Source organism: Ochotona curzoniae, unplaced genomic scaffold, assembly GCF_017591425.1.
Source record: "Ochotona curzoniae isolate NIBS_2020 unplaced genomic scaffold, NIBS_Ocur_1.0 contig_3703, whole genome shotgun sequence".
In the NCBI taxonomy this organism is placed as follows: domain Eukaryota; kingdom Metazoa; phylum Chordata; class Mammalia; order Lagomorpha; family Ochotonidae; genus Ochotona; species Ochotona curzoniae.
This window is the reverse complement of record NW_024465951.1, coordinates 158,423-184,247: the sequence shown is the minus strand read 5'-3', so window position 1 is coordinate 184,247 and position 25,825 is coordinate 158,423. Positions and strand designations below refer to the sequence as shown.

General features: G+C 43.6%; 1 protein-coding gene across 1 annotated transcript; it reads right to left on the bottom strand.

Annotated features, from left to right (window-relative positions):
* Nucleotides 1–15,956: 15,956 nt before the first annotated feature.
* On the bottom strand, nucleotides 15,957–23,906 carry BTNL2 (butyrophilin like 2). Its single transcript, XM_040982887.1, has 6 exons — nucleotides 23,828–23,906; nucleotides 22,832–23,179; nucleotides 21,845–22,126; nucleotides 20,838–20,858; nucleotides 16,931–17,278; nucleotides 15,957–16,237 (listed from the first exon to the last, which is right to left on the bottom strand). The coding sequence occupies exons 1-6, from the start codon at nucleotides 23,904–23,906 to the stop codon at nucleotides 15,957–15,959; spliced, it is 1,359 nt and encodes a 452-aa protein (XP_040838821.1).
* Between the last annotated feature and the right edge of the window lie 1,919 nt (nucleotides 23,907–25,825).

Below are 25,825 nucleotides of genomic sequence, written 5' to 3'. Positions count from 1 at the left end.
AGTTTGATTGGAGCTCCCCTATAGGACACTTGATTTTTTTCATGTGCACTTTTAAACATTTTTTTTCTTTTTGTTCAACTGAAGAGAGCTTGATGATCATGTGTCGTGGTGAAGTTCGGTTTTGGTCAACTCTGTTTGGAGTTCTGTAGCTGTCCTGTATTATATTTTCCAATTCTTTGATCAGATTAGGGAAGTTTTCCTTTATTATTTCACTGAATACACCTGTAATTCCAACTTCTCTTTCTGCACCCTCTGGAACTCCCATAACTCTTACGTTGGACTTTTTAATCATATCTTTTAATTCTTGGATACTTGTTTTAGCTTGACCTAGCTCTGCTTCCAGCTTTTTGCTTGTTTCTTCATGGTGACAGGAAATATCTTCTAATTCTGATATTCTTTCTTCTGCTTCATTCATTCTGTTGTTGAGACTCTCCACTGTATTTTTAATTTGCTCTACTGTGTTCTTAATTTCTGATATATCAGCCTTAATTTGATGTAGTACTGCTATTTCTTCTTTGAACTCTTGTTTGTGCTTCTCATTGTAGACCATCAGCTTTGCAACGAGTTTTCTGAGTTCTTTGTCCCCCATTTTCTCAATGTCTTCCTCAGTTAACTCTGAGAGTGGGCAAAGCTTTTGCTCTTTTGTTGGAGAGTCTTCAGTAACATTCACAGTACTTTTGTCTTGTCTTTTACCTTTTGTAGTTGCCGATCTGTTTGACGAAATCATCTCTATGGTGTATTACCTACAGGTCTATAAGTTGATTTTTTAATGTTCAATCAGTGCCCTGGATTTGGGAAACACAGCTGTCCTGAATAATTGCTTTGTCTGTGGCACTGATTTTGTAGGCAGCACTGGGCTTGTCGCCCCCTGCTGGCCAATAAGTCTGAGTACCTCCTAGGGTTATTTTGGGTGGAGTTGGCTTGGCGTGCCTTGTATGGGCTGTTTTCTCTGTGGCGCCTGTGCAGTGCTCTAAGATGGTGGTATTTTTGTCCCCATGTCAGTTCTTGGGTGACTCAGCTGTCCTCCCTTCAGTGTAACAGTGTCTGGTCCCGTGACACTGTTATCTGAGAGCTGCTGAATTAGCACATGCGCAGTTTACTACTCCTCCTCTTGCAGTTTATCAGTGTTTGGAGCACTTGCCACAGTGTCCAAGATGGCTCCCGCAGGGGCACCAGCAAAGGTCGGGGAGGAGTGGTGGCTGTCAGCCATCAGCTCCAGGGACCACACCAACCCTTCAGGGAGTGAAGCTGGTGTTCCTCTCCCCACATAGATCAGTTCCAGGTAAACAGCCAGAAAGGAGCCTCTGTGCGGCTCTGTCAACTCTGTGTTCTGCCTCTCCGCACAAGATGGCGCCCTGAGTCCCCTGCTCTCTCTGCCTATGGCTGGTTCCAGTCAGTCAGCTTGATTGTCAGCGCCCGGACTATATTATCTTTCCTATCTTCCCACGCAGACCCAGGCTCTCACCTGGTGGTCACAAGAGCTGTGTGGAGGCCACTGCTGGATGTCTGGCTAGCACTGGAAATGGATCGCTGGAGCCTGGATCGCCAGGGTCTGAGTTGCTACTCGCCGACTGCTGGTGAGTTCTTCGGTCCACTACAACACTGCTGTCTTGTTTCCGCAGCTTCCCTGTGTCCAGGGGAGTTCCAGGTGCCCCCTGCTTACTGCCTGAGCCCTATTTTTTCCATGTAATCTAACTATTGTACTTCTCCTTGCCTAAAGGCACTCCATTCCACCAAACGTGTCTGCACTCTATGCCTCCATCTTCCATGTCCCATTTTTTTAAGGAAGTTATATGGCTTAGCTTGTTTGATGAACATGCAGGCTGACATAGATAGAAAGCTGAAAAGCATAAGGAGCTCAACTGGACTGGTCAGGAATTTGTCCTGGCAGAGAGCTTTCATATCTGCAGGGGACATATCTGTAAGGTGCAGATAGACTTGTTAGTAAAACATGATCACAAAGATGTCAGATGAATGCAAATCTTTAGGCTGTTTCCACCATTGGATTGGTAGAAAGCAGAAAATATGAGAATAGGTTAGGCCCACTAGAACTAACATTAATAGACAATGACCACAGAAATGGTAGTTTCATAAATATTCAGATTTCATGAGGTCACAGTAAATTTCATTCTCTTAAGTGAGGGAATCTAATTATTATGCTTTATTTCAGACTGGAGGAAAGCAAATTTGTATGCTGGTGAGTAAATCTAATGTTGTTTGTGGCTTCAGTTGCCCCAGCATCTTGTGGGATATTACTAGACAACTGTTAAGAGACATGGAATCTTCTGGAGGCTTTGTTTGAAAGATGGCATGGGAGTGGGTGGCAAGACAGTATTGTATCAGCTCACAAAATATGTTCTTGGTAGGGTTTACTCTCTTACATACAAAAAACACCTCTGAAGTTAATTACACCAAGGTCAATTGCACCCTAACAGCATGTTAGAATGGCAGTGATACTGCTGTTGTCATATGGATACCTGGAATCCGGCCTGTGTCTTTCAGGGCTAATGCAGTTGGCCTGATAAGACATAAAAGAAACTTTGGCATAACATCAACCATCACAGCCAACATTGCTGTGGTGTCAACAGCCTTTACCACCAATGCAGCAGTGACCCTGGGACACTCTACAACTACTGCAGAGACCATGAACGAGCTTGTGGAAGACAGCTTGAGATTTGGAACAACAGAACTTTATTAATGAACATGTGTGGGTGGTCATGCTTACGTTGTAACAGCAGGTTGATTTGTTGGCAGAGGAGCAGCACATGCTATGGGTAATTGTCAGGGCCTCTTGTTCCCCATCATATGTCTTTATGTTTGTAACACCTGTGTGAATGCAAAATGTTTCCCAAACCCAGAGCTGCTGTCTGCTTATTGCCACTGAGCTAAAGATACTCCTAGCCATGGAACAGGGTTACCAGCCTCCCCAAGTACGGTTTATGCAGCTACAGCAGGCAACATGTTGAATGGCAGCCAGTGATGGGTATGATAGACTGAGCACTGACCAACCTAACACAGGGGCTCCATCATGCTATGGAGATTCCCGGTGATGGGTAAAACTGATGACCTAAGAGTCCACAATCTAAGACAGATGTGTGTCACGTCCATTTGCCACACATGATTGGGCAACAATCCTTGGGGATTTACCCCATAATGGAGAACAGGAAAAAACTGAGAGCACACTAAGCAATGCATCATGATGGTTCTGGCTTGTTCCTTGGTCAGACTAAAGCACAAATGAAGGGTATTGGAATTTAAGTAAAACCTAGCATGTGCCTTTAGCACTTCTTCCAGGGCCGAGGCCACCAATTTGGTGGCAGCATCTGCAGGCACATTTCCTGATGTCAAGGGCCCATGCAAACCTGTATGGGCATGAATATGAGTCACAAAGAATTTATCTTTGCAGGCCCAAATACATATCATGGGTCCTCCCGTCCCGCGGAAGAAATCACCCGACACTTGAGAGAGTCTCCAAGGTGCTTTATTCCGATCTTCCGTTGTGACTGTTATGACCGTTGTGACCGCTATCACCGTTATGACCATTACGCTCCAGCCCCTCCCCGCCAAGCCCCCTGCTTATCTATCAAACTTGTCCAATCAGCTTAAAGATAACCAAGGCACACCAATCAGGGCAAAGGGCCAATCACAGGGCAGGAAATGGTTAGTGCCCCCAACAACAAAGAATTTATCTTTGCAGGCCCAAATACAGGTTTGAATTTTTGCAAATAGAGATGCTGCTGCAGAGTAGGAAGAAATTTGGCCCACCGTCTCCAGCACAGGAAGAGAATGGGCAACATACCCACAGTCAGAATACAGATTAAAGGGCTGCATGGAAAATGTTTGAAAGGCCACAAGAACTGCCACCAATTCCACAACCTGTGTTGAGACAACGAATGTGGGGATGGTGGTAACCTGGCCATCTACTACAAAAGCCGCCTGACCATTAGACGACCCATCAGTGAAAACAGTCAATGCTTCTGGCAATGGTTGAAGAGAGGTTACAAGTAGAAAAACAACAGGATGCAAAATAAAAAACTGTACAACAGGGTACTTGGGATAATGGTTGTCAAAATTAATATTTAAAATGCTCAAAAGTATTGCCCAGGTCTCTTCCATATTTGGTAACCACAAAAGCTGCTTCCAAGTATGCAGAATGATGATGGTATCTGGCACCTTCCAAAAATGTCTCAGGCTGCTATTAATGGCTTTCTGTATCAACTCTGCTATGGCCAAATAGTAAGGCACAATTGTCTTAGCAGGAGAGACGTGCAAATATTCCCCAAATACAGGCCCCTGCTGATAAAATACCCCTGTAGGTATATATGAAGATGCTACAACAATAAATAAAAGAGGGGCACTGTAATCAATCCTGGTCAAATGGACTTTTCCAATGGCCGTCTCAACCTTGCATAGGGCCTGATGTCCCTCTACAGTCAGTACCCTAGGGGATGCTGGAGAGGAATCTTTTTTTTTTAAGATATCAAACAAAGGTTTCAAATCTGCATAGTACATTTCAAACTGGATCTCATCCAATGAATGTCCCCCAACAATTTTTGAAAATTATTAAGTGCAGCTTCTGTGTGGCTATGAAAATTGTGGGAGGTATAATACAATTCTGAAAAAGTTGAAATCCCAAATATTTAAACAGAGAAGCAAGTTGTATTTTGTCTGGGACTATAGCTAATCCTGCCTTTTCTAACTCCTGCTGTGACTTACACAAGCAACACCTGAGCAGATAGAGCGGCCAGTAAAATATCATTCATTAAATGAATAACCATCAAAAAGGGAAAGCAGTAGCCACACAAATCCAAGACATAGTAGGACTATTGGCCATTCCTTGGGGCAAAAATTTCCATTGATACCAATCAAATGGTTCTCACAAATTAACAGAGGGCACACTGAAAACAAAATGAAGAGAATCCTCTGGGTAAAAGGGAATGGGGGAAGAAAAAAACAATCCTTTAAATCCATCACGACAATGTTAAAATCTTTTGGAATGGCAGAAGACAGCAGTAATCTTGGCTGCTGTGATCCCATTATCTCCATTGTAGCATTCACTGCTGTAAGAGCCTGTAAAAGTCTCCACTTCCCTGATTTCTTTTTAGTCACAAAAATAAGTGTGTTCCATGATGATGTAGAAGGGACCATATGTCCAGCAGCTAGCTGTTCTTGAACTATTTCCTCAATGGTGGCTATTTTTCTGTAGAAAGGGTCCATTGGTCAATTCAAACTGGTTGAGAACTTTTTCATGTAATCTTCTGTGGAGTAACCTCAGCCGCCATCACAATGGCCCCTAGGAAAAATGCCCTAGCACCCTTCCTATCCTTCTTATATTACACGGAGATTGGTTGCGTAATTCCTTGCAACTTTCTCCCTATACCTTTTCCAGGAATGTAACCGTACCTTTCCATCTGCTGCATAGCTAATTCCTGACCAAATACTAATATTGCCCCCATCTGTTGCAAAATCCGCCACGCCCCCTCAATAGATTAACTGGCAGGCCTGCTGCTACATAGAAAGTAACATGACTATGATTTCCTTCCTTATCCCTCCAGGCCATGGGCTGGAGTTAACTAGGGGGCTTTGAGTCATTCCCAATCCTTGCAGGGTGGTCATGGTGGGTGTAACATGCCAATTTGGGGGCCAATATTTCTGTGAAATAATAGTGGTATCAGCTCCAGTGCCTAGGAACCCACTGAATTTCTTTCCTTCTATACTCAACTCCAAGGCAGTGTGGCTTGCCATATCAGCGACCCAGTAAACAGAGGCATCACCAGTGGAACAAAACCCACCTTTCCTCTGTCCAGCCCTGCAAGCATTAGCTGTCTTCACCATGGGGAGCAGCACTAACTGTGCTATTCATGCCCCCTGGGGCAAAACTGCAACTCTGGCATGAACACTGGCTAAAACTTTAATTTCCCCTGTATAGTCTGCATCAAGACTCCTGGGGTAATATGAACTCTTTTCAAGGCCATGCTGCTTCGTCCAAGCAGAAGCCCTACAGTGTCAGGGGGTAGTGGCCCATACATTCCTGTGGGAATAACCTGTACCCCCATTTGGGGTGTCAATATGATGCAGGCAGTGGTGTGGAGGGCTAATACCTCACTGCCTGGGCAACCTCAGACAAGGTCATGAATGGCCTTTGTCCCTGTGGGACAAACTGAATTGCTGCCCATACATTGGTGGTTGAGTGGCCTGGGGCTGGCCCCTGCTCCCATTTCCAGGCACAAATGGCCAACCAGAGATGTCTGTCTTGGACCTGCATTTATTTGCCAATGTTTCCCACATTGGCATCAGGGGGCACACTCCTGGGGCTACCTGTCCATTTTAGCAGGAGCCTGTACATGACCCTGAAGCTGGCAGTTCTGGTGGATATGCCCTAGCTGGCCACATTTGAAACACTCCTATTGCAGGTGAGCCCCTGGGCCTGCGGCGGTGCCACCATGCAATGCTTCTGCAATGACCGCACGCATTATCTGTCCTTCCCCCATGTCTTTACAAAGTTTAAGATATGCATTAAGGGGCTTATGCTTCCAAGGTCTAACTGCCTCCTGGCACCATTTGTTGGCATTTTCATACACTAGTTGCTTTATAAAAGGCATGACTTGATCCACATCAATGAATAGCCTACTTGCAGCTACCAGCAGGCGATCTACAAATGTCTGGTAGGGCTCATTCAGGCCTTGGACATTTTTGGAGAGATGCACATGTAGGGAGCCCTTTGGTGATAAAGATTTCCAGGCCCTTACTGCAGCAGCGGCAGTCTGAGCATAAACCCCTGGGTCATAATTAAGCTGATTCTGTACATCCGCAAAATTTCCCTCACATGTCAACATATCATGATGTCTCTCAGGAAGGCCTGCCTTGGCATTTAGCCTAGCCGTGTCAAGGCACAACTCATAGAACTTGGGCTTCCACATTAAAAAATTGCCCCTGTCCAGGGTGGACCTACAGAGCTGTTTCCAATTGGCCAGGGTCAAATTGGTAGGTGCCAAAGCTTCAATCATGGAAATGGTGAAGGGGGCCAATGAGCCATATGTGGTAACAGTGCCCCTCGGACTCTTTATGTCCTTAAAGGACAGAGCCACATGCTGCCTGATTCTCTGCCCTTACTGACCTTCTACCTCGACCACTGGGAAAGCAAAACACCCAGCAAGGGCAGCTGCCTCAGGGTCTCCCTCCTCCTGTTCTTGCTGTATCGCACATTCAACAGCTGAAAGAGAAATTGAAAGTTGGGGTCCAGCACAAGCTCTGGTAGTACATCCGCCCTGTCCCTGCCTCAACTGAAGGGAGAGATACTGAAGTTGCTCCTGCAAATCTTTCACAGTTCGCCCAGATTTAATGACACTGATGGCACAGGCAATGCAGAGGGCTCCATGCCTGTCCAAAGGATTTTTGCTCAGCACATGCTCTATAGGCACAGGCCGTACAGGTGGAGTATCCTTGACAAACTTACTTCCATCATTTTCCACTTCCTCCTCCTCAGAAGAGGAACCGCAAATCTTCGTGCAGTTTCTCCAGACTTTTTCTGCTTTGGAGTTCCTTCCTTTTTACCCTGGTTTGTTACCCTTGTACCAAATAATTTTCCAAGGAAGGGTTGCACCACTGTTTGAGGGGATAACAAAGCACTTTTTAGCAAGCACCAGAGAAAAACGGTGGCTACAAGGAGAGCAAACCATGAAAATGTTTCAACGAACTTCTGTGCAGTCTTAGGTTTTGTGTCGGTGCCTTGTAACTGGAGCAGATCTCTGATTCCCTTAATCACCTGCACTTTAGCAAGCTCTTGCCCCATGATAGCTTTTACTTATGCCCCTGCAAAATATTTCATTCTAAACTGCCTCCAGAGTTCCAGGGGTCCCTCAGATTGTCCCTCATGCCGGGTTCCATGTTAGGTGCCATTTGCTCCACCCAACAGAGCCCGTGACATGGACAGGGAGAGAGTCTGGGAATGAAACACTGACAGGAGACGTGATGGTAGACGTCTCTCTGAAGTCTCTCTTTATTGCTCCTTCACTACTCTTCCCCCAAACCCCCACAAGTCCTAATTTAGCCAGGAAATTGGATACAGATGAGTCCAATTAGTCTAGGTGTTTTTAGCCACAGGCCCAGTTCCTGTTCCTGCCAGACCATCGAGCACGAATCAACTCCTTAACCCACAACAGGAGTGGATTTGCAATACGTGTTATCACTGCTGAAAATAAACAGGAATTTGATAAACCTCACCGAAATGCAATAGCTCAGCTTCTGTGTTCTTTAGTCTCCACTTTCCTATGGACTTCTAACACCAGAGGTTGCCAAGAGGTGGAAGAATCCAATAAATAACCATAAACCGAGTCTTCTAAGCAGAGAAAGTCCTTTTCCTTAGAAAGTTCTCACTGGCTAGTAAGCCTAGAATTGCATCTTTTGGGGACTGGAAATGACAAAGAATTGATATTGCATCTATGCTTTCAGAGAGAAAAATACCTAAGTAGGGGGGCATGGTACAGTAGCCTATCAGGTAGAGTCCTGTCCTTGCATGTGCTGGGATCCCATATGAGCACAGGTTCTAATCCCAGCAGCTCCACTTCCCACCAAGCTCCCCGTTTGTGGCCTGAGAAAGCAGTTGAGGATGACCCAAAGTTTTGGGACCCTGCACCCATGTGGGAAACCTGGAAGAGGCTCTGGGCACCTAGCTTTGGATCCATTGTGGCTGCTTGGGAGTGAATCAGTGGATGGAATAGCTTCCTTTTTGTCTCTCCTCCTCCTCTCTGTATTTCTTACTTTGCAATAAAAAATAAATAAATCTTTAAAAATTACTCGTATGTGTTAGGAGCCACAGACTTATGGGCCTTAGACTTGGCCTATCTGACAGCCTGTTGCATTGTAAAGCCTGCTTGGGCAAGCAGGGCCACAGCAAGCAGGATATTAGGCCAGAACATCCTGAGTAAAGCAAGTGGAATAGAACCTCCACCCTTGTTCCTGTTCAGATGATTAGTTCCTCCCCTGTTTCAATATAGATGATTGGTTCTTTCCCTGCTTCAATGAAGATAATTACTCTCAGGAAACCCCCCTTCTCCTCCCCTAGAGAAGAAGGTATATATATGAGGAGTAAAGATAAAGGCGAAGGCACTCTTTTCCACCAAGTACGTGTGCCCGTGTGTTTCTTGGGCCAGCAGTCCGGCATTCCCAGTCCACCCTCAGGGTTTGAGCATCATGTCCTGCAGGTCGGGACATGTATGCCCTTCAAAATATTTTTTTAAAAGAAAATTCGTAATTTGAAATAAATTTTAAAATGCTACTCTTTTAACGGAGAGTTACTGACTGAAAATATTAGCAACTTTTTTCCTCCTACCCATATTCTTCCCATTGTAGAGAAATTTTGTTTATCATTACAACATCTAAGCCTTCACCAACTAGTTAACACCAATTTTAAACCTTCAACATTATAGGCTTCAGCTGCTAAATGAATCCTGTCTGACTCGCTGATGACAGGAGAGATAAGCTTACATTTTTCTACACAATTGACAGTTCTTTAAACAAAATTCCTTTAACAACTTTTGAAGATGTGCCTCCTTAGTGAAAATTTCCCAGGTAGTCACTAAGAGATACTGAACCCAGAATTTGTAACCATGAATAATTAACAGAGTCCCAAATCTTAATCCTATTGATAGTTAAAGGAGAATCTACAAAATACAAGCAAGAAGTGATAAAGGTATAATAACTGTTAATGAATGTTGGGGAAATATGAATGGGTATCAATAGAACATGGTGAATGAGGGGGATTTTTGGACATCAGAATCCTGTATACAGATGTAGCAACAGAACAGGAGCAAATGAGAATAAAACTATAATACAGTAAAAAGAAATTAATGAGTCCAGGTGGAATGTTTTGCTTTTTAAAAATAAACTTATCTACTCATCTCCTATCAATCTATTATTATTAAGGAGTCAAGTAAGAGAGAGCATACATGAGAGCAAGAGCACTGTGGTAGATCTCTTCCCCAAATACCAACAAGCTTAGTTCAGGCCTGAAGTGGGACCAGGAACACAATCCAGATATCTGGAGTTGGTGTTGGTAATTAATGACTTAAACTGTTACCCCTGCTGTCCGGAGTCAGCATCAGCAGGAAGCTACAGTCAGCAGCATATGACCATGAATTTCATCATCCAGCTTCATCATTTAATATTCACGATGGACCATACTGGGAATTTTACTTTTAGTAAAGTTATCAAGGTATAATGAGATATTTAATAATATTGTGACTCAACTGGGTTAGATAAGTGCCTAAGGACAGGAATTGTGTCTTGTAAGGATCACATGTAACATCAGGATGCAGTGAGCGTAAAGGTATGGACTTGTACTTCTGGAGCTAGCTATAATGATGATTGCTTCCATTATCCATGCAGTGGAAGGCCTCCCTTGGGACTGATAATTAGCAAACCAATGGCAGGTTTACAATTCTGCTTATATGAAATGGTCTAAGAAACAGATGACAAGTTGGTAGATGCCAGGTGCTAGTGGGAAAAAAACTATATACATTGCTTGGTGGGCTTCAAGTTTCCTTTGAGAATATGAAAATATTCTGTAGGAAAATAGTGATGATGGTTGTACAACATTGTGAATGCATGGGATACACCTCGATTATAGGTTTTTGAATGGTCAAGACAATGAATTCTGTGTATTTATTCACTAAATTAAATTTTTTAATAAAATAAATACATTAATCCCCGTGTAATAATAACTATATGCTCAATATACTTAAACCTACTGCAATCTGGACTACTGCTTAGGTTCACCAACACTGGTTTTTTACTTGTCTGTGCCCAATGAGATGAAACATATCCACACACAAAAGAATATGCAAAGCAGGTCTATTATTCATAGACAGGCAAGAAGGACAAAAGAAACTATGAGTCCTTTGTGAGCCAGTTTTCAATAGAACTTCAAGTATGCAGTATTATCAAACTTGTGATCAGATGTGGAAATAGAGACCCAGAGAGGCTATATAACTTCAAGCTCATCAGGTGTTGGACTGAGATCTATAGGTAGGATGTCAGGGAGTTTAGACTAGGACACAGGATCAGCCTTAAGTCACATTTAGAGAATGAATTGAGGTTAAAGCTCTCTTAGTACCTGGATGAGCATGCCAGTCCCTTTGAAACAGTCGGTGACGAGAGGAAAAATGGGATCAGAGCACAGTTCTGATTTCCAGATTCCCAGGAGGCTTTCATGGGGGCAGAAAGTAGTCTGGAGAACCTTCATCAGGGTGCCAGAGACAGAGCCCCAGTAGGGAAGGTCCCAGTGTTGTGCCTGTTGATCATGTTGTACAGGGGGAGATGTTTGAGGTCTGTGCAAGGAAATTCTGACCATCCATGAACCACCTTCAGGAAGCAGAGATTTGGAATATAAATGGTTTAGTACTCATTTCCTTTTCTTTAATTTTTTTTTATTTTATGATACAATTCCTTAGACTCTAAGATTTTCCTTGCCCCCTCCACAAACTTCTCCCCCCTCCCCACTGATTTCCCTCATATTTCCTTCCCATAATAAGAAGTCGTAAGTCCATCGTTCTGCCAAGTGTATCCTGGCATTGTAGGTGTGGGTAATGGCAGTCATTTCAGCATCTGATTGTCAAGATATATTTAACATTTTTACTGGGTGTCCATCTTTGGTTTGGATGTAGAGATGCATGCTTTATTGTATCTTCACATCTGGATATAATATGCCCTATTACACAGTTACTACACATTTCCTTAAATGAATAGCCATACAACAAAATCAACAACAGGAATAAAGTTAAATAACATGCTACTGAATGACCAATGCATCAATGAAGATATGGAAAAGAAAACAAAACACCTTCCTGGAGAAAACAATGCTCCTATATAACTTATGAACCATTGAAGAATTTAATAATAGAAAAGAAACTATTTTGAAGAAAGGAAAATAAAAAAAAAATCAAAAACAGTGAGTTGCAGCATAAACAGTATCGAAAGTATTGATCCTGAATAGTGTATGAAAATTGCCTTGTATCAAGCAGAACATGTGGCTTTTGTCCTTTTAGGATTGGCATATTTCACTGAGTATGATGGTCTCTATTCAGGACTATTTGGTTGCAAATGGTAGATTTTATTCTTTTTAATGGCTGAGTAGTATTCTATGGAGTAGATATACCACAGTTTCTTAATCCATTTCTCTTTGGATGGGCATCTGGATTGTCTCCACATCTTTGCTATTGTAGGCTGTGCTGCTGTGAATATAGGATTACAGATCCATTTTTTTAATTTTCATATCTCTTTTCCTTTGTATATATTCCAAGCAGTAGGATAGCAGGGTCATACAGTAGGCTTATTTTCAGTTCTCTTAGCACTCTTCGTACTGACTTCCATAGTGATAGGCCAAGTAAGGGAACTTGAGAAATTCCCCTACTGAGTCATAGCTCCCACTGGTGAGCACATGGTTCAGGTCTAAGTATTGGGCAGGCAGGGAAAGGTAGCTCCATACATTGGCTAGTGTGTGGGTTGGCTTTGGAAGGGGGTGAACCAAGCAGGGTTGAACAAACATGACCCCACTGGCAAGTGCAGAAACCAGACTGGAATGGAGGTCATGCCAGGCTAGGCTACCACACCTGTTAGTTTGCATGAGCCAGGGATGAGAGTAGACTGATTAGGGCCAGGTTACAGCTCATGCCAGTGAGAGTTGGGACTGGGGCCAGTTGCAACATCCAAAGGCAAAGGCCAATACACATAAGGAGCTATGCCAAGCTGAATCAGAGTGAAAACTGGCACATGCAAAATCTGTGGCTGGGAATAGGCCTGGTTGGAAAGCTAAGGGGATGCCCTTCTGGGTTGTAAGTCCCACTGGTGAGTACAAGGGGCAGAGTGGGAGCTGTAATCTGGTCTGGACTTGGCTGCAGTGACCCTCGGCATGGATGTGGACTGGGTCTGGGGTGTGCCATACTGGGCTAGACCCCAGCCACCCACTGGTGTTAATGAGAACCAGGATGAGTGTAAGATGGTCTAGGCTAAGTGTCTGCCCCTTCTGAGCCATGTGTGAACTGTATCTGGATGTAGGCCAGGCTTGGCTTGGCTGTGGCACCCAAAAGTAAGAACTGGAAGGGTTACTTGTGGTCAAGAAAGGCCACTGTTCCTGCTAGGACAAGAGGTGAACTAAGTAGGTCTGGTCCATGGACCCACCAGTATGCGCAAGATTTGCATTGGGAGAGGTTCTGATGGAGGAGCTTGGCAAACCTCTGTCAGGACACAGTCCCTCCAAGTGAGCATAAAAAAAGACAGGGAGCAGCCAAGACTAGACAAGGTAACAATACCCACCAGCATACATTTGGCTCAGATCTAGGACAAGCCAGGTTGGCCATTACATATCACCCATTAGCAAATTTGAGAACTGGACTAGTGGGTGAGTCATACCAAGTCAGGCCATAATACCAGCCAGTTCACATTAGGGCTGGGACTGGGGGCAGGCCAGACTGGGCTAGGCTGAGTTAGATTGGGCCAGACTGGGCTAGGCTGTAGGTCCAATCAGCATGAGCTGGAACTGGGAATGGGCCAGGCACGACCAGGCTACAACACCCACTAGCAAATGCCGAGGTGAGGTGAACCAGGCCAGACTGCACCACAGCACCCAACCAACACAGGTAAGACCTGGGGGGAGGGGGAAGGGTGCAAATCCAACAGAAGGATTGTGGGGCTTCCCTGTGGACCACTGCTCTTACTGATGAGTATGAGAGCTGGGATCAGGGGCAGTCCAGTCCAGACAGAGCTACAGTACCTGTTGGCCTACATGTGAGCTGGATTGCAGGAAAGCCAGGCTGGGTCAACTATACCTACTGGTACATGCATAAGCCAGAATGGGTGTGGGTGGGTGGGGCTTTGCCACAGCATCAGCTGACAGAAGCTGGCACTGGGGAAAAATTCTGTCAAACTACTGCAGAACCACCTGGAGAGTGAAAGATCCCAATATGGGAGTAAGCCCATTTAGGAAAACAGTGGGCATCTCCTTATATTTCCATTCCCACTGGCGAGCATAAGAACCAGGGGCAGGCATGGCTAGAAAGAGAGTGGTAACCGCTGGCACCAGTGTGGAATGGATAGTGGGCAGGGATCAAACACATAGGTCATCATCTTCTGCCTTTCCAGGTGCATCAGCAGGGAGCTGGACTGAAGTGGCAGTGGAACAGCCAGGACTCGAACCAGCAATCCCCTATGAGATATCAGCATTTCAAGCTATCGTTTAACCTCACTGTCCCCCAGTATTGACCTCCTAGTACTTCTCCCACACTCAGGACACTTTGTCTCTTCTTTCAACACTCCGCCTCCTTGTGGTCCTGTGCAGGAAGCATATAGGTGGCCCTCTGTTGAGTATTGACTATTTGAACATCCATGGGCTGCATCCTTGGTTTTCTCAGAATCAATCCATTGCAAGCTTGTTCTATTTGGCTCTTGTATCAAATTCACTATAAAAAAGAAAATCTACTGCAATCATGACTCAGTAAAAACAAGCATTGATTTTACACTATTAATAGGCAAACAAGTCTTAGCAACAAAACAAAATTAAAGCAAAATAATTTTCTAGAGCACAGGAGTCAATTTCTCTAGCTGTATTCGAGCAGGAATCTCTAATACGTGGGTTGCCACATATGTAAAGGTATTAATGAAATGAAAATATGCCAACAGAATCCCAGTGAGGTATGAGGTGGTGGTTTTGAAGACAAGGATGGTTTGCTCCCAATATTTTCCTCTCCCTTTCCAGATCACTGGGGAAAGGACAGTAGGAAAACAAGTTACAGCCAGTTAGGCTTTGAGCTTCCATTATCACTGCAAATTCCAATCTCATTCAGCACAGACCCTTGATTACATAGACTTCTATGTCTCCTAAACCAGGGCCTCTTACAGGTGCCTGCTGAAAAGAGAAGCCAATTGTGCTATGCACTGCTTGTTTTCCTACTTACCATTCTCATGGTCCTTCCTCCTCCTCAGGACTACAGCCACAGCGAGAAGCAATACCGCAATAATCATCAAAATGGGCCACGGCAAAGGCAGCCTGGAGTCTGAAATGGAAACCCAGCCTCCCATTAGTGAAAGATCAAAATTCTCCTTTTAACCTGAGCAGCTCACAGACTAGAGAGGGGCTGAGAATTGGGTCTCTCAGGGATGCCAAGAAAAGATTGAACGTCTGTGCCCTGCTTTAGTGTTTACTCCTTCCAGACACACATGTGCACATTGGTACACACACACACACACACAATTTTTCCTTCTCTTTTACAACTATATCATTGTCACAGGTATGACTGAAGAGCCAAAAGGATAAAAACAGCAAAAAGAATAGTAAGGAAAACTCACTTTTTTTAATTTTTAGAATTCATCTATTACATTGAAAGGCAGAGATAAAGAGACAGAGCTCTCCCATCCCTGGTTCATTCTCCAGGTCAAAACTGGGAGCAAGAACTGAATTCCCTCCCATGTGAGTGTCAGAGACACAACTCACTGAGCTGTCCTTGCTGCCTCCAGGATGCCTTATATCAGGAAGCTAGAAGTGACAGTAGAGGTGGGATTTGAACCCAGGCACTCTAATGGTGATGTGGGCATCCAAACCAACATCTTAACTACTATGCCAAGTGTGCCACTCTGAACATTAATTACTTTTAAATCCAGAAGAAAAATCACAAGGAGGGAAAAGCAAAAGCAAAGAGTTTATATTTATTATTTTCAAATTCAGAGAGTTTTGCAGATAGAATACAATGGAACTTAGTTATACCCAGCAATAAATGAAACTTCAGGGATTTAGGAAGGTCTGTGAGGAGAAAAACCAGAGGATTGGATCCCTAGATGTGCTGAAGACCAACTTTAACAGAGGTAGAGCAGCTGTTTCGTTAGAAAGGATAGGTTTTTTAAAAATGTAATCGTGAATGAATTGTTCTTAATACTTATTTCTCAGACATAATAGGAAACAAATGGAATCACCAACCTGGGGAAGAAAAAGTAGTCCTCTTTTCCTCACCCAGAAGGGGGTTGCTAATACAACAAGTCACATTCACAATCATGTTGTTTTCCACCAGTAAAACTGTCTCCACGTGGAAGAGCCCATGGCTGCCTTGTGTCAGAGCCTCAGAGAATGAGGGCATCACAATTCCATCTCGGTCCATCCACTGCACCTGGGGCTGTGGGAACCACCCATCCGAAGTGCACTTCAGCTGCATTTCTCCCTCCTTCATGGTGACCAGTGGGGAGGAGCCCACACCTGGGGAATGAGATCCGAGAACCAAAGCCTAGCATCTCTGGCCAGTTCAATGGTCAGGCCTATGACTTCACTAGAGGAAAAAGGGGAGTTGCAGGGTGCAAAGAGACTACAAAGCTTAAGGGGCATTCTACTCCACTCAAGAATAAATCAGCCTGAACATTTCTCCCAGTGTTGGGAGTTTCTTTTTTTTTTTTTTTTTTTTTTTAATTCCTGAATGGTACTGGGAAACATTAATAATTAAGACATAATTTCATGCAAAATCATCTTCTTTTGTCCCTGAGCACAAAATAACCAGTGCATGGGTGACATGGGCCAGGGCATCGGCCACACAGACATGATAAATTATAATAAGAATATTCTCAAAAATCACTGGGATTAACACCATACTGAGAATTCATGAGTCTTGTGTAAAATCAAGGAATAACATCATTAGATGACCCAAAACATATGGTCACTATAGAGACAGATTAAGAAGTGGCCAGGTAATATGCCCATAGAATTAACTTTTGGTCCACTTGAGTTTCCAGATCTTCAGGTCTCTCTGAGAATTCAGAAGCACTAAAGGGATCAATATACATTTAGTGATCAATGTACATTAGAAAATGTCATGTACCATAGCTCCCATTGCCAGATCAGCATGTTAATACATCAGGAACAGATGCTGAACCCAGAACACATCTCTGAAATCCTTACCTACCACTTTCAGATCCATACTGGCCTCCTGGTAGACATCATCTTTTTCAAAAAGACATCGGTACTGCCCATCATCTGAAATGCTGGTGTTGTGTATCTTCAGGGTCAGTCTGCCCTCTTGGATGGCATCACTCATCAAAGAAGTCCTCCCTGTGTATTCTGCCATCTGCTCTCCAGCCACATCGCTCCCATCCATATAAACATGGACGGCAGGGTAGCGCCAGGATCGGACCCACCTCACCTCCATCTTCTGTGCATTCACCTTTGGGGACAGGTAGCAGGATACCTCCACATCTTCTCCGATCCTCACATGGATAGGCTGGGAAGGTCCAATCACCATTAAAGAAGCTGGTGAATATGGAGACAACATTTTTAAAACTATTAAAATGGAGCAAATGATGCTATCTCAAGAACATCTGTAATCTAGAGTGGAGCTCAGAGCTGCCTTGTGAAAAGATGGGATCTGATGGGCTCAGGTTAGAGGTCATTCTTGCCCAGGGAAAAATCACACAAAAAATTACTCAGCCTGCCTGTATCTGTTTGGTTTGCAGATCAATAACAAAATAATGCTATAATCAAACGTCACTATTTTTTAATCTGTCTGTCTCTCAATTTATCCTTAAACTATAAATTTGTCCTATTATTATGAAAATCCTAAGATTGCTGTGGGATTAAAGAGAAAGATCCAGGTGAAATCTGAGATTTGACACATGCTACAGATTACGGACAAGGGGGAAAAATCCACATAAGGCTGGTAGAAGTACAGAAATAATCTTCTTATTAAATAAGTTAAGACTGAGGGATAGAAAAATGGTATTAAATATCTTTGCAGAGGATGAGAAGGGCGCATAGGTCTATACAACTTGAATGTTTTAAGCGGGCTATTGAAGGCTGTTGGAAACGGTTCTTCTATGCATTTTCAGTCCTGAGAATTGTAAAATCTACCTCAAGTTAGCATTTCTGATGACTCATAAGTCAAATCCAGCAATCAAATTCTATTTCCCAAAACTCATACATAAATGTGTGTGTGAGTGTGTTCACAGGCACATCAAATTCAAAATCCACACTTAATTTGAGAAAGAGCTAAAAAGAAATAATTGGAGCAGTTCAGAGGACATGGAGTACAAAGCAGTAATAAACGAACAAACTCCCCTGATGTGGGGATTGTCGCTGAGGGCTTCCCTGGACGCCAGTTCTGTAACACTCCCAGTTCTTCCTGCGGCTATACCAAGTTAGCTGTACTCCAATTTAACAATCATCATTTTCCAGTGAATGTAAGGATGATTTACTATGTGTGGAGATACTTGCAACAGAAAGTTGTAGATTCTTTGCACAGAAGTCCATGGCCAAGAACATAATGTCCTCATTGCATCATAGCCAAAATCTCTAAGGTATCTTTCTAGAAAAGAAACTTCACTACAAACACAATTTGATATTCCCATTATTCCCTTCTAGTTTATCTATAATGTAACTCTAGTTATTTCTGATACTTTGTGTATTTTAGCTTCCAAATTTCCCTTTGAAAAAAATATTAGCTCCATTTCATATTTGTTTAAATCTGAAGACGAGGGTAGGAATTAGAAAATGTAAATTGAGGAATAGTTTCTTACTGTTTTCCTATCCCCAAGTTTTAAATTACTTAATAGAAAAGAACATTTCAACACTTCTGCCATCCCTGTGGGGATTTTTCACCTTACCCATGACCTGTGGCACAAATCTAATCTCAAACCAGTTTATCCAGAAATAGACATGGGTAATTAAGAGCTAACATTGACTTTAATGGGAAGTAGAGAAAATGAATGCAAACATGCAGTTCAGTCAATTAGAAGCATTGTAGATACACAAAACTCCCATTTCTCCTGAATCCAAAGTTACAAGTAGTAAACAAATCTTTAAGTCTTGATTTCTGATATGTGACAGAGATAGGATTTCCTTTAGAGCTGTGCAGAGGTTCCATTTTCTACACAGTTCACTGCATAGCATTCGCACCATTAGTGCTCACATACACTGCTTGGTGTTTAGTATTGGATTCACGTTCTTCAAAGGCCTTCTGAACAGTCACCGGAAAGATTAAATCCTGCCTGGAGCATGAAGTGCACTGAATTGTGAGCAAATCCCCTAGAATTTGAGCATCTTGTCATCACAGCATCTCTACCTTCAGAAATGTGTGCTCCTCTCTCCAGTTTGCCATGTTAAGTCAACTTACAGCTATGGTACCAGTGCTGGGCACTACAGCAGAGTTCAGGCCAACCTGTTCATTGTAAAGGTGAGAAAAATACAGACTAATGAGATGTTGAAATTGTGGCTATTACTGAGTTGCCCTCGTAAGTTAGATTGACAAAAATGATGGAGTAGTCACAATTGCTTAGAGCTTTCAGCAAATCACATATGCCTGTAAAACAGAGTAGTCACTGCTAAATGAGAGTAAATCTGTTAAGTGGTACAACTATGGAGCTGAAACAAAGGGGAAGAAATAAAGAAAGAGAAAGAAGGAAGGAAGGGAGGAAGGAAGGAAAGAAAGAAAGAAAGAAAGAGAGAGAGAGAAAGAAAGAAAGAAAGAAAGAAAGAAAGAAAGAAAGAAAGAAAGAAAGAAAGAAAGAAAGAAAGAAGGAAAGAAAGAAAGAAAGAAAGAAAGAAAGAAAGAAAGAAAGAAAGAAAGAAAGAAAGAAAGAAAGAAAGAAAGAAAGAAGAGAGGGAGAGAGGGAGGGAGGGATGGAGGAAGGGAGGGAGGAAGCGAAGGAAAGGGAAGGAAAAGAAATGAATGGGGGAGCAAAGAAAAGATTTCCTATAAAGCATTTAGAATCTTTTCTTGGAACATGGCATTTCAAACCACAAGTCACTAGTTTCACAAACTAATAACATTCCACCACAAAAGGACCTAGAACGTAGTGCTGGAACTTCTGGAACAGCTGGTGTGACCAGCAGCCTCCTGCACAGATCCTTTCCCTGAGCCTCAAACCATGGATGTAACACAGAGGTAGCCATGAGCATGGGAGTCCCTCAAGCACAAGAGCATTCCCACTCTCCATGTTCCTGGGCCTCAGCCCTGCTTCTCCAAACTGACAGTAGACAAAATGAAGCTCCATCTTTCCACCTCGCTGGGATTATAGGCCCAGAAGTGAGTACAGCTTGTGAGCAACCCAACAGGAACTGCATGCACACACATTCCTGTGGCAGGTGACTGGATGGAGTTCAGGCATTTACGGGAAGAGGACATATAGGACAGTTTCAAAAGCAACTTGCTGTCCCAGGCTTGGACAAGAGGCCTTGAACAGGAGGGGAAGTATAGGGTTATAAAGTGGAAACTGAAAGAGGTTGCAACAGGTAGTTAATGTTTAAACCACGTATCTTGAGTACAATAAAACAATACCTATACACCGTTTACAAAGCTTCAAAAGATGCAACAAGTCTTTGTTCCAGTCATAGGATCCCAGGCTGCACCTAAAAAGTTAACAGCCTGCTCTCACTAAAGATGAGGTCCAGGGTCTGCTGGGCGAGGAACAGGCACAGGATCATGGCAGCCAGATGAGCTCAAGGGGGCAGTGACCTGCAGTTGTACTGATAGCCCTGCCCCTACACACACTGGGAATGCTTTAAAATGACCTCCAAGGCTGACCACCTGTCAGGTGCCATCCCCCAACAACCCAAAACAGCTCTTCTTCCATGCACAGTGGAAAGGGGGCTTGCTCCCACAGGTGTCCATCTGAGGCTCATTGGAGTCTGCATGCAGACTACACAATGAAGTAAGCCCTGAAGGAGACCTTCACTCTGCCAGCCCCACTGATAAACTAAACATCAGATGGTGACCCACACCTTGGCTTCCCATTTGGATCTCAGGGTGTCCCCCTGTCTAACATGCTGTGTCCCCAGAGCCTCCCTGGAAGGAACATCAGGAAGTCCCACTTACCCATCTCAGTCTGCAGTTTCTCTGGAAAAAGAATGAGAAGTACACATTGAGGAAATTGGTCCAAATGAAAGGAGAGAAGCTATCCAAAAACATAAACTAAAGCAAGTTCTACATTTAAGGGAGAGGTTCAATATGTAACAAATATGATAGAAGATACTAATTCTTTCCAGTGAATCATCTGGTATGCCAACTGATTTTCTCTAAATAGCAAAAATTCTTGCAGCACTGTCACCCAATAATGCTGATTATTTCTGCAGAGTTTTAACTGTCATGTGTCAAATATGTATAGTTTTTGGAAATGTTCAGGTTATATAAAAATATATGGACATATATTTAACACCTGTAACTCCAATCAGAGATTACAAACTCAAATATGTAGATATGTTGTATGTATGCATGTGTATGTATATGTGTGTGCATATATATCTATATATATATTTTGGCTTCTTAACATTAACATAGAATTTTCACTTTATTTACTTCTTTCTATGAATCATAATAAAAGTAGTAATCATAATAGTAAAATACATATATATAGACTGCTTCAAAAATCTTAGTCCAGTTATGTTATCCAAAGTAAACAATCTGTGTAATTTGAAATGAGTATTTATGGATAGATGCAATCTTGATAATTAAATGGCCACTAAAACTATTTAGAAACACTTTTCATTATTATAGTGATATGCTAAGTTGAACATAATATTATTTTATTGTATTCCCTTTGTGTTTTTTCCTATTATTAAGAAATATAAAACCTTGTTTTCTCCATTTGATTATTTTCGTTGCCTTCTTGGAACTGCACTCATGAAATGTATAATATCTGTTTTTTTCTACATTAGTAAGACAATTTTAATCAGTGGAGAAAAAGTTTAATGTAATGCAGCCAAAACGTAGTTATCTATTTCAGGTGTAGATATTTTACTGATCTGAACACATATTACTGATGTGAGGTGTTTTTCCTCTATACAATAGGAACCCCCTGTGAACCCTCAAGGAAGAGCACTGACCTGGAAGGGCGATGGTGGCCATCCTCTCCTCACTGACCACAGGGTTGTGGATGATGCAGGACACAGACTCTGGAGAGGCATCCAGCACCAACAGGGTGGCTTCCACATAGAACAGGCCATTGGCATCTTGGAAGTAGTGCTCAGAGAGAGATAGCAACCACTCTCCCTGGCTGTCCTCCCAGCGTACACGGGGCTCTGGGAACCAGCCCTTTGCAGTGCACACAAGCTGGATTCCACCTTCTACAGACCCCTTCGTGTGGATTTGGGGGACAGACCCCAGGCCTATGGAGAAAAGTCACAGCTATAAGCACCAAATGGTGGAAGGGAAGGGGTGGGAGCTCAGGGGTCATGGAAGCAGAAAGCAGTCAACAAGCTCTTGCACACCAGCTTTAGATGGTGCAGATCCTTCTCTCAGAAAAAAAATGCTAATGGATGGGGCAGGTGTTTGTGTCACAGCACGTAATGATACTGCCTGGGATGCCCCAAACCCATGAGGCAGTGCTGGTTAGAGTCACAGCTACTCTATCTCTCATCCATTATCAGGTTATATACTGGGAAGCAGTAGATGATGGTTCAAGTACTTGGGTTCCTGCCCATCCAGGTGGGAGATCAAGATAGAACTTCTGCTTTCAGCCTGAGCCATCCAGAGCTGTTTCATCCACTGGGAGAGTGAAACAACAGATACAAGATTCCCCACCCATCAGTCTCTTTCCAAATAAATAAGTCTCTGAAAAGTTGCAAATAACTACATGTCTCATATTTCAAATAATGCCCCCGCCCAAGAATTGTCAAAACTATACTACATTTCCCATTTGGAAGAATAGTTAGTGAACTGGCTTTGAAGATGTCAAGTCCACTTTTTTCAAGTGATACAAGATATGGAGCATTAGGAATGGTTTGATGACTCCAGGGGACTTCTTCAATTGGCAATAATCTTCCTACAGGTTAATGACTTTCCAAAATCATATGCCTGTTGCAGATACTCACCTGCTACTTTGAGCAGCATGCTTGCTTCACCAGCATGGTTGCCCTCTTGGAGATGGCACCAGTATTGCCCATTGTCAGAAGGCTGGATGTTGTGTATCTTCAGAGCCACTCTCCCCTCTGCAATGCCATCATCTATCCACTCCACTCGGCCTCTGTACTCTTCCATCTGCACCTCGGTCATCTCAGCTCCGTACCCATATGCAATGATGGGTGTGCTGGGTTCTGAGCGATACCACCGCACCTCCATGTGTGCTGCAGTCCCGTTGGGAAGGCGCTGACAGGTTAATAGGGCATCTTCCCCCACCAAGGCCAGGAGAGCATGGGAAGGGCCCATCACTCGGAAGTCATCTACAAAACAGTACAAAAGAAGAATCAAGGAATGTCAACCAGAGAACCGGTGTACTTGCTCCAGGGTGTTCCTCCATGAAAACAGGGTTTTAAGCTCAGTGGTTCAGAGAATTCTATCATGGGTATTTGTGTACTTGTTTGTTACAAGGATAGTTTTGTGTAGTGAGAGTAGACTAAGTTCAAAAATGAGAACACAAGTGCCAAGTCTGTCAACCACCTACGTGCTTTGGGACACACCTATTACTCTCAGTAAACATGAGATATTTGGGGTCTAATGTCATTTTATCTGGGTTATTTTTATTCTCAAGCAAATGAACATGCAAGTTTATTTTTAGTTGAAACCTAGTGATTAACATTTGAGTTATTTTTTAAAAATTAGGTAAGAACTACATTGATTAGAGTTTCACCTAGAGGATGATTACTGTCCTGTGCTAGACTTTAAGATGCACAGCCATTCTTCCTATCATAAGGCATATGATGCTCACCTGACTTCCCCAGGGTAACACAGCTGGAAGAGAAGGAGTCCATTTTTAGACCCCAGATGCTTTGGCCACTGGAATACACTCTGGTTTTAGAGTTTAGAACTCTGCCTGGGACTGGATCACCAGGGCATTGCAGTATACAAAAAAGGGAAGAGGGGAATCATACCTGACCGTCTGAACGTCAGCAGGATGAAGAAGAAGGAGGCAATGGTACCAGGCACGCTATATCCTAAGATATCAACCATCTTGCCTGCAACCAACACAAGATAATGAGACCCAGCAACCCTAGCTGTAACCTGTCCCAGTCCAAGCTATAGAGGATATCTGCAGAGTGAACCAGCAAATGGAAGTGCACGTGCTCTCTCTCTCCCTATCTCTCTCGATCTCTATCTCTCTTTCGTCTGCTTTTCTCTGGTAATCAGAGAAGATTTGTAAAAGGTGGAAAGGTGAGAACAGCTGCCTGAGTCCAGGGTCCTCAGTGGGAAGGGGGGCATCCACAGCCCTGGGGGACATGGCATTGTCTGGGGTAATATTGGATAATCATACCTTGGGCGCAGGTAGAGACCTTTATTAGGTAAAAGCCAGGATGCTATCAATGATCCTATAAAGCCAGGACAGCCCCCACATTCAGTTGAACCTTGCACACTGAAGACCAAGGACAAGCTGACCACAGACTGTCAGCCACCAGCTGAAAATCACTGGTTCTGTTTCTATCTGTATGTAACTGGACTTAGATGTCAAACATTAAATTCAAGCTTTCTAGTTACAAACTCCTGTTTCCCATTTCCATGTAGATGCAGAAACTTGTACCAATGCTATTAATGCTGAATAGGGTAAACTTTAATATTGCCATGCTCTGTGAGCTGAGACAAGCATTCACCATCAGATCTCCACAGTTCCCCATTTCTCTTAATTTTCTGGGTGAAGTGTAGTGTACAGGTGGCAAATAAGTGAGGAGTTGTTGCTGAGGTACAAGGTGAATGCCAATGCTGAGTCCCAAGGCCTGTGCCTCTGTTGTTAAAATCCACTTCAAAGAAAATTACAAATTACCACTTATACTGAGCTGTTAGAACTTCAGAAAAAAAACCTAGAGCATTCAGTCCCCAAAATGCCAAATACCCACAATACCTGATTAGTCAGAATGAATCCACTGAGTTTTATGAAGTTTGAAGCTTACACACCTATACAAACTTTTAAAATGACTTTAGAACAACGCACTTCTATCAAGAGAAAGCAAAATACACGTGCAAGAGACGAGGTGGTTTGGTTTCTGCTCTCATGATCTTGCTCCTCCCTCTTTGCTTCTGAAGTTCTCCTCTGTGGAAGTGTCAGTCATTGCTAACTTCACTGGGCATGCACCACATGACAGACAAGCACGTCCAGGCTGCAAGACAGGAGCCCAGAGTCATTCATGACCAAGGAACAACAGGATCACGCTGACCTGACTTCTCATCTGGTGTCCCTTCCTCACACAGCCTGCTTCACAGGAATGCTGGGCAGATACAATGAGCATGACTATGGAAGGTGCAGTGAGGGGTTCTAGCAGATGGCACGTGTTCTGCCAGGACATTGCCTTGTTCCTGCCTGGAAGCCCCAACTCTGCTTCTTGGTTCTCTGCCCCAGGCCCCACCTCAACTGAAAACCCAGGGGTTTGCAGACCACTCACGTGCCACTTCCTTCTGGCATGGAACCTGGAGCTGCTTGCGGACTCTTCTAATCGCTCCTCACCACAGGTGTTCAAGGCGGACTGGGGCTGAGGGTGAGGGCGGTGACAAGCTTCCCGGGCTTTGGATGAAGGGAGGACCCATGCCGTCCCTCCCATGCTGACTGTGAGCCAAATCCTGGGGCAAATTCCAATCAGATCATTGCAGGGCCTCCTGGTAGCACAGTGGGTCAGAAGTGAAACTCGTATGAGGACTGATAGTGACTTCGAGTTCAGCCCTGAGTTCTTCAGACCAGCAGAGGGATATCTGGAATTGTGACTTCCTCTCACTCCCCACAGCAGCAGGGGCTCCCACTGACCTCTGACTGGCACCCATCTGTGCCATGGCACTCTGAGCCTCTCACGCACCTCACTTCACACAGGTGTGTGTCTTCATTCACCCTACAGCCTCTCACTCACCTGGCACCTGACACAGATGTGTGTCTTCATCTACCCTAAGAT